The 11,233-nt window shown below is 49.9% G+C and overlaps 1 protein-coding gene across 1 annotated transcript; it reads left to right on the top strand.

Moving 5' to 3' along the window:
- Positions 1-5,475: 5,475 nt before the first annotated feature.
- On the top strand, positions 5,476-9,955 carry LOC132243385 (dystrophin-1-like). The gene is made up of 3 exons (XM_059713046.1): positions 5,476-5,806; positions 9,441-9,538; positions 9,765-9,955. Exons 1-3 carry the CDS (start codon positions 5,740-5,742, stop codon positions 9,882-9,884), a joined length of 285 nt encoding a protein of 94 aa, XP_059569029.1. The 5' UTR covers positions 5,476-5,739; the 3' UTR covers positions 9,885-9,955.
- The last annotated feature ends 1,278 nt before the right edge of the window (positions 9,956-11,233 follow it).

The raw sequence follows: 11,233 nt of genomic DNA, 5'->3' as shown, positions 1-11,233 counted from the left end.
CCCCATACTATGAGCATTTGTATAGAGGCATTTAAGGCCTTGGATTGCTGCATGTGCCACCCCCCGATTTTCAAGACTATCAGGACCCCTGTTAAGTACCTGGGTACTCCTTGTGTATGTCACCTGTCTTGGTCAGGAGGTGTCCTTAAGTCTTCCTGCAGCCCCATCCCCCGGCAAAGCTAGTTTAAAGCTCGCTGCATGAGATCAGCCAACCTGAAAGAGAAGACGCACTTGCCTTTAGGAGAGGTGTAGCCCATCCCGCCCAAGCAAGTCCCCTGCACCAAAACATGGGTCATTATCCAAGATGATAGTAGATGTACTAATGATGTAGATATTGTTATCAGAAGCGGACTGGCCAAATTCGCCAATGACACCAAACTTTGGGGTAAAGCATCCACACCTGAGGATAAGCTGGTGATCCAGGGGGAATTCCTGTTCACCAGAGCACCCCAACAGATGACAAGGTCAAATGGTCACAAACTCCTCCAAGACTGTTTCAGGCTGGATATAAGGAAAACCTTATTTACTGTCCAAGCCCCCAAAGCCTGGAATAGACTGCCTCCAGAGGTGGTGCAAGCATCTAATCTGGACTCCTTTAAGAAACATTTGGATGTTTATCTTGCTGGGATCCTTTGACCCCAGCTGACTTCCTGCCACTGGGGCAGGGGGATGGACTCAATGATCTTCTGAGGTCCCTTCCAGCCCTAATGTCTATGAAATCTATGAAGTTTCTGGGAGTCCCTAGTCACAGATCCACATGTAGGTGATGGTCACATGATGGTTGCTTCACCCTTGATATGGGACAGGAGGGTGATTTGGGGCTAGAAAAGGTACCCCAAACATAGGCTGTCTGTCCCACTTTATCTTACCCAACTGAATAGCTGCTTCTGAGGGATCACCCTAATTGTGGTTGAAATACAATAATGTCTTCTGCATCCTGGAATGTACAAACCTTACTAGGTGACCCGAACAGTGACAGACCTGATCGCAGAACAGCTATTGTTGCCTGAAAACTCTTTTGGTATAATAACACTATCACTGCTCTCAGTGAGATCAAACATGCAGACAAAGGTCAACTGAGGAGGAGAGGGATGGCCATATGTTCTTCTGGAAAGGGAAACCTGCAAACAATGGGTGAACACACAGCACTGGTTTTGCCATTAAGCTTGTCAGCCAAATGACCAAATTCTGTGTTGGCATTAATGAGCACTCTCTATTTCCAACTGACTAATATTTGTTTGCTACCATCATCAGTGCATATACCCCAGCACTTAATGCCAAGGAAGAACAAAAAGAACAGCTTTATGCTGACCTTGATGAAATCCTGACTATCATCCAAAAAGAACATAAGAGATTTCAATGCAAGAGGTGGCCAGGACTTTAACATGTGGATGGGGCATCATTGGAAAAGACAGAATGGGCAAGGCCAGTTCCCACAGAATCCTTTTACTCAGTAAATGTGCAGATCATGACCTTGTCGTTACTAACTCAGAAAATGTGACAGATACAAAAGAACATGACAACACCCTCCCTTAAAACAATGGCACCTCCTCAACTATGTCATTGTAGAGCATGTAATCTAAAAGACGTTCATATTGCTCATTCTATGAGAGGAGCTGATGACTGCTGGACTGATCACAATTTAGTGAGATCAATAATGTCCATCAGGGTTGCACTGAAACATCAAAAGCAACCCAAATCAATCCAAAAACAGTACAACATCAAATGCCTTCAGACCCCTAGACACTGCAAAGCCCTCGAAACATATTTCATAGACATTAGGGCTGTTAGGGACCTCAGGAGATCATCAAGTCCAGCCCCCTGCCCCAAGGTCAGGAAGTCAGCTAGGGTCAAAGGATCCCAGCGAGGATCTCAGTAAGAAACTCACAAATCTTAGGATGGAAAATGATACACTTGTATTGAGGAAGATGGCAAGCTCTAAAGGAAACCATCCATAAGGCTGGCATGGAATCAATTGGCTTTATCACACAACACCATCAGGACTGGATTGATGACAACAACTCTGAGATCAAAGTCCTTCTCAATTGGAAGAGAAAAGCTTTCTGTGACTGGCAAAAACATCCTACATCCCATCAGAAGCTACATCCAGGGAACTTTTCAATGTCTTAAAGCTGAAGCCCAGAGAAAAATTCAAGAAATTAAAAAAAAACTGGTGGGAAGAGAAGATAAAAGAAATCCAACAATTTGTTGACAGTTGTGACATGCAGAGTCCTGCTGGGGCTGGCCCCTCTCCCCACCAGCCCCTCCCCCCCGGAACCCCCCGACCCCTGCTGGGGATGGCTCCTCCCCCTGCCAGCCCCCCGCCGAGCCCCGCAACCCCTGCTGGGGCTGGCCTCTCCCCCCACCAGCCCCTGCCAGCCCCCTGACCTCTGCTGTGGCTGGCCCCTCCCCCTGTCAGCCCCTCCAAGCCCCCCAACCCCTGCCCTGTCCGGCCCCATCCCCCCAAGACCCCCCATCCCTGCCTCCCAACCCCATACTTAAAAAAAAAAAAATCCGGCACTTACCGGCAGTTGGAGCTGCCCTGTGGCTGACTGGAGCCCTGCCTGCACAGTGCGGGGCAGGGTGACAGCCCCAGCGGCCCCAGCCCAGGCCCTCCTGCCCCTCCGCTGTCCTGTGCTGCATGGGGGGCTCTGCCAGGAGGCCCTGGAGCCCTCTCCCCCCACCCTGCTTCTAAGGTAAGCAGAGGCTTTTTTCCCCCATTTTGTTCTGTTCTTTTTCTGCGGGGGGGGGGGTTAAGTCATTGTGCCTGGGGTTGTGGGGGTAGCCTTGGAGGCCTGGGGGTGCAAGTTGGGGGGTGGGGCTGGGTGGGGCAGCCATTGAGGGGCTGGGATCAGACATGTGGGCCTTGCAGGGGGGGTGGTAGCCCCTGCAGGGGCCATACCCCTTGTGCAGGGGATGAACTGCCTGTTGGGGGGCCATAACCTTTGTGAGAGTGCCAAACCCCCTGTTGGGGGTCTGAACCCCTTTTGGGGATCTGAACCCCCTTTTGGGGGGCCGAACCCTTTGTGTGGGGGATGAACCCCCTGTTGGGGGGGTGTAGCCCTTGTGTGGGGCTGAACCCCTTGTGTAGGGGCAGAATCCCCTGCTGGGGGGCCATAGTCCTTGTGTGGAGGACCAACCCCTTGCTTGGGGGCCATCACCCTGTGGGAGGGCAGCAAAATATGTATTCATGAATTCATGAAACCTCTATTTAGAGTTCACTTTATTATTATGATAAGAGACTTGCTTTAACACTGTAGATGTATCCATAAAACATTGTCCAACTGATCGCAGTCTCTGTCTCACTCTCTCTCTCTCTTTATAGTGGTCTTGTTTTACTTGTGGAGGAACATGGATTTGGGGGTATTTTAGAGAGGGATTTGGGGATGTTTTTTATCAGGGATTTTTCAGTTTTCCAATAGGGAACACCAGAATTCCTGCTAGGGAGGCCAGTGGCAGGACCCTGCCAACTCAGAGCTGGCACCTTGGACCCATCTGGCTGTGGCTGACCTCCTGGCCAAATGGGGCCAGGAGGACATGCTTTGACAGTTCAAAGCAGGCCACCATACCCAGAACATCTTCTGAGTGATAGCTGCCCAGATAGCCGGGCAGGGGCACAAATGGCAGTAGTACTGCACAAAGGACAACCCTGCAACCGCAGTCCACTGGCAGCTGGCCCAGAGGGGCAGATGCCTCTACTGGCTCTGCAGTCCCCATCTGAGTCTGGCAGGTGCACAGCAGGTCACAGCCAGGCAGCAACCCCCACTACCAGTCTGCTGCAGTGGGTAGAGGGTGCAGGGAACTCTCAGGGCTGCTTCAGCAGTCCAGCTGGCACAAGGGGTAGTGTCCCCAGGTACCAATTGGCTGGGCCTCAGAAGCTCCTGAGAGCTAGTAGCCCTGAGCTACTTGCCAGGGTGGCTTTTTATACTGCTGGGGCCAGGACAAGGCAGCTTTTTATACTGCTGGGGACAACACAGGTGCTGGCCCCAGGCTCTAGCTCCCCCTGGCTGAAGATCTGGGAGGAGCCAGACAGGGTTATTTTGCCCCAAGTGGCACAATTTGCTCCATAACAAAGTGCATGTCCAAGTACGTGCACTGAGGCAAAAAGTCCCAGCTCAAATTTGCACCACTTCTATTTGAGCTGCTGCAAGAACACGTGCTTGCAAGTGTGGATGTGCCAAATGAGTCTATCAAAAACTGCTGGAAAAAGTACTAGAAAAAGCTCCTGAACTGAAACTTGGCAGTGACTGATGAAACCATGAAATCCATGCTGTAGCATCCAGTAAGGGAAGTACTTGCCAGTCCATCAACCTCTGAAGAAGTCCACCAGGTGATAAGACAGGTGAAGGATGCTGACATAAGGAATGCCAATAGTGTCCTCATTCTTAAAAAGGGAGATAAGTCTGACAGTGGAAACTATTGCAGTATTGCCCTCCTCTTCATCACTGGAAAGATCCTTGCTTGAAGTCTGCTGAGCAGACTTCTCCCTCTTGCTGAGGAAATCCTTCCCAAGTCACAATGCAGTTTCAGACCATTGAGAGGCACCATGGACATGATTTTTTTGGCCTGGCAATTCCAAGAAAAATGTTGAGAACAACACCAGGAACTGTATATGGCCTTTATTGATTTGACCAAAGCCTTTGACTTTGTTAACCATGAGGCTCTATGGAAATTCTTATTAAAGTTTGGCTGCCCAGGGAAATTTATCACCATCTTAGGACTCCTTCATGATGAGAGAACTTCTTCCATCCTGTGCAGTGGCTCCACTACAGAGTCCTTTGTCATTCGAATTGGCATCAAGCAGGGTTGCATAATCACACCAATTCTATTTTCCATCTTTCTTCCAGTCATCAAGATGTTCATCCATGACCATCTGCCACATGGCATGGGAGCTGATGTCCCCCTACCTCCTGGCCTCTGGGGGATTCCCAGCAGGGCCAGGGGGGGCAGAGATTGGGGGCCCCCACACCTGTCCGGCAGGTGCCCGTCTTAGGGCTCTGGAGGCGCAGGTGAGGGAGCTCCGGGAGGAGGTTAGCAGGCTGAGGGGGATCAGGGAGGCGGAGGATGAAATTGACAGATATTTCCTTTCCCTGCAGGCCCAGGCACCCAAGGAAGAAGCAGCCCGGGGAATGCCCTCCGCAGCAGAGTGGCAGACGGTCACAGCCAGGACCGGAGCAGCTCGCAGCGAACCGGTACCAGCTTCTCCAGTCCGACTGGTGAACAGGTACGAGGCCCTGGCGACCCTGCAGGAGATGGAAGGGGAGGAGGAAACCCTTGGGCAAGAAGAAACACCACGTTCTTCACACTCCAAACAGAACAAGAGATCCACGAGGACCCAGAGGAGGAGGCGACAAGTGCTTGTCATAGGCGACTCCATCCTGAGAGGTACGGAAGGACCCATCTGTTGCCAGGACCCCTCGGCACGAGAGGTATGCTGCCTCCCTGGAGCAAAGATTCGGGATGTGACGGAGGTAATCCAGGCCAGGATCAAGCCCACCGATTATTACCCCATGGTCCTAGTCCATGTGGGTACTAATGATGCGGCCAGGAGAACCCCCGATCACCTGATGGCGGACTACAGTGCTCTGGGTGGCGTGCTGAAGTAGTTCGGTGCACAGGTGGTTTTCTCTTCCATCCTACCAGTGACCGGATGAGGAAGACGGCAGGAGAACTGCATCAGAGAGACCAACTGGCGGCTTCGGCAGTGGTGTCTCGAGGCAGGCTTCGGCTTCCTGGACAATGACCCGCACGACGAGCACGACGAGGGACATGCTCAGCTGGGATGGGCTTCACCTGTCCCCCAAAGGTAAGCGTGTGTTTTCTACTAGGTTGGTGGATCTCCTCCGGCAGGCTTTAAACTAGGCTTGTCGGGGGGAGGGGAGTACGAGGGCAGGGGAAGCTGTGGACCACCAAACCATGTGGCACCCACAAGGACAGCCCAGCCTGAAGAAAGAGAGCATTGGGAACCTGAAAGCCATGGGGAGACCAGCACTACAGAACAGGTAAGAAACAAGAAGGTAAGAAACAATGGGCCCCTTGGGACTCGGAGCGGGGGGGCAGCAAAGGCACCAGTCGCAGGGCTCAAGTGTCTATATACTAATGCTAGGAGCATGGGGAACAAGCAGGATGAATTAGCGCTCCTGCTTGCACTAAACACCTATGACTTAGTGGGGCTAACAGAGACCTGGTGGGATTCATCCCATGACTGGGCGGTACATATTGAGGGCTATAGATTGTATAGAAAGGACAGGTCGGGGAAGAAAGGGGGGGGGTTGCACTTTATGTCAGTGAGCAATATACATCAACCCTCATCAAGACAGAATCCGAGGTTGAGGAAGTAGAAGGATTGTGGGTTAGGCTACATGGGGGGCAAGGAGAAAGGGATTTGGTGGTAGGGGTCTGCTACAGACCCCCACACCAAGGGGAAGAAATAGATGTGGGGCTCCTGAGGCAACTCTCGGAGACCATAAAAGCTAAAGAGGCGGTAGTCATGGGGGACCTAAAATACCCAGACATCTGCTGGGAGACGCAGACAGCAAGGTCCCATCGCTCACGCAGGTTTCTAACCTGTATACAGGACCTCCACCTGACAAAGGAGGTGCATGGTCCCACTAGGGGGAATGCCATACTGGATCTGGTATTGGCAACAGGAGATGACATGATAGGGGACCTCCAGATCAGTAGCCATTTGGGAGACAGTGATCACCTAATAATAGAATTCACCATAAGACGGCGAGTGGGTAAGGTAACTAGTAGGGTCAAAGTGCTAGACTTTAGGAAAGCTGATCTCAATGCACTCAGGCGATTAGTCAAGGAAGCACTGCAGAGTAGGAGTTTTGAAGGGATGGGAGCCCAAGAAGGGTGGCTGTGCCTAAAGGAAACGATCCTTCGGGCACAAAGCAAGACGATCCCCGAGCAAGGCAAAAGAGGGAAAGGGGCCAGGAGGCTTCCCTGGCTGACCAGAGAAATCCAGGGCAGCCTAAGGGCCAAAAGGGGAGCACATAAAAAGTGGAAACAGGGTGAGATCACTAAAGATGAATATACCTCCTCTGCTCGTGCTTGTAGGGAGGCAGTTAGGCGGGCCAAAGCTACCATGGAGCTGAGGATGGCAACCCAAGTAAAAGACAACAAGAAATTGTTTTTTAGATATATTGGGAGTAAAAGGAAGGCCCAGGGAGGAATAGGACCACTGCTAAATGGGCAGAAACAATTGGTGACAGATGGGGGGACAAGGCTGAACTCCTCAACGAGTTCTTTGCCTCAGTGTTCCTAAGTGAGGGGCACAACAAGTCTCTCACTGGGGTTGTAGAGAGGCAGCAGCAAGGCGCCGGACTTCCATACGTAGATCCTGAGGTGGTGCAGAGTCGTTTGGAAGAACTGGATGCCTTTAAATCGGCAGGCCCGGATGGGCTCCATCCAAGGGTGCTGAAGGCACTGGCCGACATCATTGCAGAGCCACTGGCGGGAATATTCGAACGCTCGTGGCGCACGGGCCAAGTCCCGGAGGACTGGAAAAGGGCTAACGTGGTCCCCATTTTCAAAAAGGGGAGGAAGGAGGACCCGGGCAACTATAGGCCAGTCAGTCTCACCTCCATCCTTGGTAAAGTCTTTGAAAAAATTATCAAGGCTCACATTTGTGAGAGCCCAGCAGGGCAGATTATGCTGAGGGGAAACCTGCACGGGTTTGTGGCGGGCAGATCGTGCCTGACCAACCTAGTCTCTTTCTATGACCAGGTTATGAAACGCCTGGACACAGGGGGAGGGGTGGATGTCGTATACTTAGACTTCAGGAAGGCCTTCGATACGGTATCCCACACCATACTGGTGAACAAGTTAAGAGGCTGTGACGTGGATGACTGCACAGTCCGGTGGGTGGCGAGTTGGCTAGAGGGTCACACCCAAAGAGTCGTGGTAGATGGGTCGGTCTCGACCTGGAAGGGTGTGGGCAGTGGGGTCCCGCAGGGCTCGGTCCTTGGACCGATACTCTTTAATGTCTTCATCAGCGACTTGGACGAGGGAGTCAAATGTACTCTGTCCAAGTTTGCAGATGACACAAAGCTATGGGGAGAAGTGGACACGCCGGAGGGCAGGGAACAGCTGCAGGCAGACCTGGATAGGTTGGACAAGTGGGCAGAAAACAACAGGATGCAGTTCAACAAGGAGAAATGCAAAGTGCTGCACCTAGGGAGGAAAAATGTCCAGCACACCTACAGCCTAGGGAATGACCTGCTGGGTGGCACAGAGGTGGAAAGGGATCTTGGAGTCCTAGTGGACTCCAAGATGAACATGAGCCGGCAGTGTGACGAAGCCATCAGAAAAGCCAATGGCACTTTATCGTGCATCAGCAGATGCATGACGAATAGGTCCAAGGAGGTGATTCTTCCCCTCTATCGGGCGCTGGTCAGACCGCAGTTGGAGTACTGCGTGCAATTCTGGGCGCCACAGTTCAAAAAGGATGCGGATAACCTGGAGAGGGTCCAGAGAAGGGCAACTCGTATGGTCAAGGGCCTGCAGACCAAGCCCTACGAGGAGAGACTAGAGAAACTGGGCCTTTTCAGCCTCCGCAAGAGAAGGTTGAGAGGCGACTTTGTGGCTGCCTGTAAGTTCATCACGGGGACACAGAAGGGAATTGGTGAGTATTTATTCACCAAGGCGCCCCCGGGGGTTACAAGAAACAATGGCCACAAGCTAGCAGAGAGCAGATTTAGATTGGACATTAGGAAGAACTTCTTCGCAGTTCGAGTGGCCAAGGTCTGGAACGGGCTCCTAAGGGAGGTGGTGCTCTCCCCTACCCTGGGGGTCTTCAAGAGGAGGTTAGATGAGTATCTAGCTGGGGTCATCTAGACCCAGCACTCTTTCCTGCTTATGCAGGGGGTCGGACTCGATGATCTATTGAGGTCCCTTCCGACCCTAACATCTATGAATCTATGAATCTATGGCATCAGCATCCAGTACAGGATGGAAGGGAACCTTTTCAATCTCTCCCACCTCCATGCTAAAACCAAAGTGGCTTAGGCCTCAGTTGTGGAACTTCAGTATGCTAGTGATTGTGCTGTCATTACATGTACACAGGAGGGCTTACAAATGACCCTTAACTGCTTCTCTCAAGCATACCAGTGCCTGGGACTGACCCTTAACATCAGAAAAACAAAGTTGCTTCACCAGCCTGCCAATTAACTCCCCTGGCAAAGATCCTCATTGACAGATAGGAGGTGGAGAATGTTGAACACTTTGTGTACTTTGGCAGCCATGTTTCAAAGAAGGCCAACATCGATGAGGAGATCCAGTAGAGGATCCAATGTGCCAGTTCTGCCTTTGGAAGACTGTATCATTGTGTGTTCAATGATTATGACATCCAGACTTGAACAGAGCTCTTATTATATAAGGCTGTGGTAACCCCAACTCTTCTCTACAGCTGTGGATGTTGGTTCCCAAAACAGGCCCAGGGACCGTGACAGAACCCCAACAGCCAGCATCAGAGCCACTGATGGAGAGCATGGAAGTGCTGGACAAGCCAAACCCTAATGACTCTACTGAGGTAACTAACCTAGATTTTTGGGGAGTGGCTTTCTATTGTAACTGTGGGTCTGCGCTAGCTATACAATCTCTTTGCAGGTAGATGATGCCTTTATAGAGAGCTTTTGAAGCCTACACATTAGTCAACCTGTGAGAGTAAAGGTTTCTTGTGTGAACTAGTTTTGCTTGTGTCTATAAAAAAGGAGTTCAAGACAAGACTGAAGGCTGTTTTATTGGTTTTGTCTAAGCCCATGGAGCCTGTGGAACCGCGGTATGAGCTTATGGAAGTTATGGAGCAGGAGTATGAACCTATGGTGGTCACTGAAGAGGAGTACAAACCTATGGAGGTGACAAAGCACCTCTGTTAAAGAAGATTTGTTGCATGACTTGTTTTGAATCCCTGTTCAAGACAAGGCTGAAGGCTGCCATATATGCTGCATTTCATTACCTGGTTAATAAACCTTGTTTTACCATGGCTTAAATTTGTTGCCAGTCACTTGAATCCATTATACTTGTGTTAGCGAGGAGGGTGCTATGGTTACCAGCCATGTCTACATGGGAGGTTTTATTAAGGGAAATTTATTACACTCCTGATGCAGCATGGAGTTTTGGTGTGGTGAATTCACTTTTTGAAGTGGACAAAAGTCAAAAGAATCTGAACAGAAGTTAGATGCCTGCCTAGCTTTCACATCAGTGTGCTTACATCCTAGACAAGCTGGTAAGAAGACATTTTAAAAGAAACAAGACTGTTGTTTCAGATATGGATATGAAATGGCAGGCAGACTTGATGGATATGCACCAGTTTTCCAAACACAACAGCAGATTTAAGAACATCTTAACAGTGATGGACATATTGTCAAATGATGCTTGTTCCTTTGACCTAAAAGACAAGTTGGCAGGTGAAGTATCCCAGGGCTTTAAAACCATTTTCTCAGGGGGTTGCATGCCTAAAATATTACTGACTGATCAGGGCAAAGAATTTTTAAATAAGCTGTTAAGCAAACTGTTAAAGCCTTATAATATGCACCATTTTGTTATGAATAATGAAGTGAAAGCAGCAGTTGTAGAGTGGTTTAACAGAATGTTAAAATCAAAGATGTGGAAGTGTTTAACAGCCCACAACACTTCTTGCTACATTGATGCATTACCAGGGTTTATAAAGTGCTATAACCACAGCTTTCATAGAACTATCCATGCCAGACCTGTTGATGTGAACTCCTCAAATTCTCCACAGATGTGAAAAACAGTGTACAGGGACTATTTTAAAATAAAATCAGCAGCACCCTTATTCAGAAAAGGAGACCCTTGAGGGTGACTAGAACCAAAGGGAGATTTGAAAAAGATTGTGAACAAACATTCACTAATGAAATTTTCATAGTGGATGAAGTTGTTAGGCAAGTGCAGACCCCCATCTACCACCTAAAAGATTACCGGATGAAACTATCATGGGTTCTTTTAACCCTGAATAACTACAAAAAGAGAACCCCCAACAGGACAGCATTTACAAGATTGAAAAAGGTCTGGCAAAGAAAGGAAAGGGGAGAAAGAAGCAGTTACTGGTCAAATGGTTGTGGTGAGCCGGCTATATTTAACAGCTGGGTGGAAGCCTCCTAAGGATTGTGATAATCATAGATTTAGGAGACAGGAAAACCTAACTGCCCCAAGCAGAATGATAGAGCTACTAGGCCACCTCCACAGTTATTTTTTTTTTCAAGAA

This window comes from Alligator mississippiensis, chromosome 9 (assembly GCF_030867095.1).
Source record: "Alligator mississippiensis isolate rAllMis1 chromosome 9, rAllMis1, whole genome shotgun sequence".
Lineage (NCBI taxonomy): Eukaryota > Metazoa > Chordata > Crocodylia > Alligatoridae > Alligator > Alligator mississippiensis.
The sequence above is the reverse complement of the archived record's forward strand: the minus strand, read 5'-3'. Positions and strand labels throughout refer to the sequence as shown.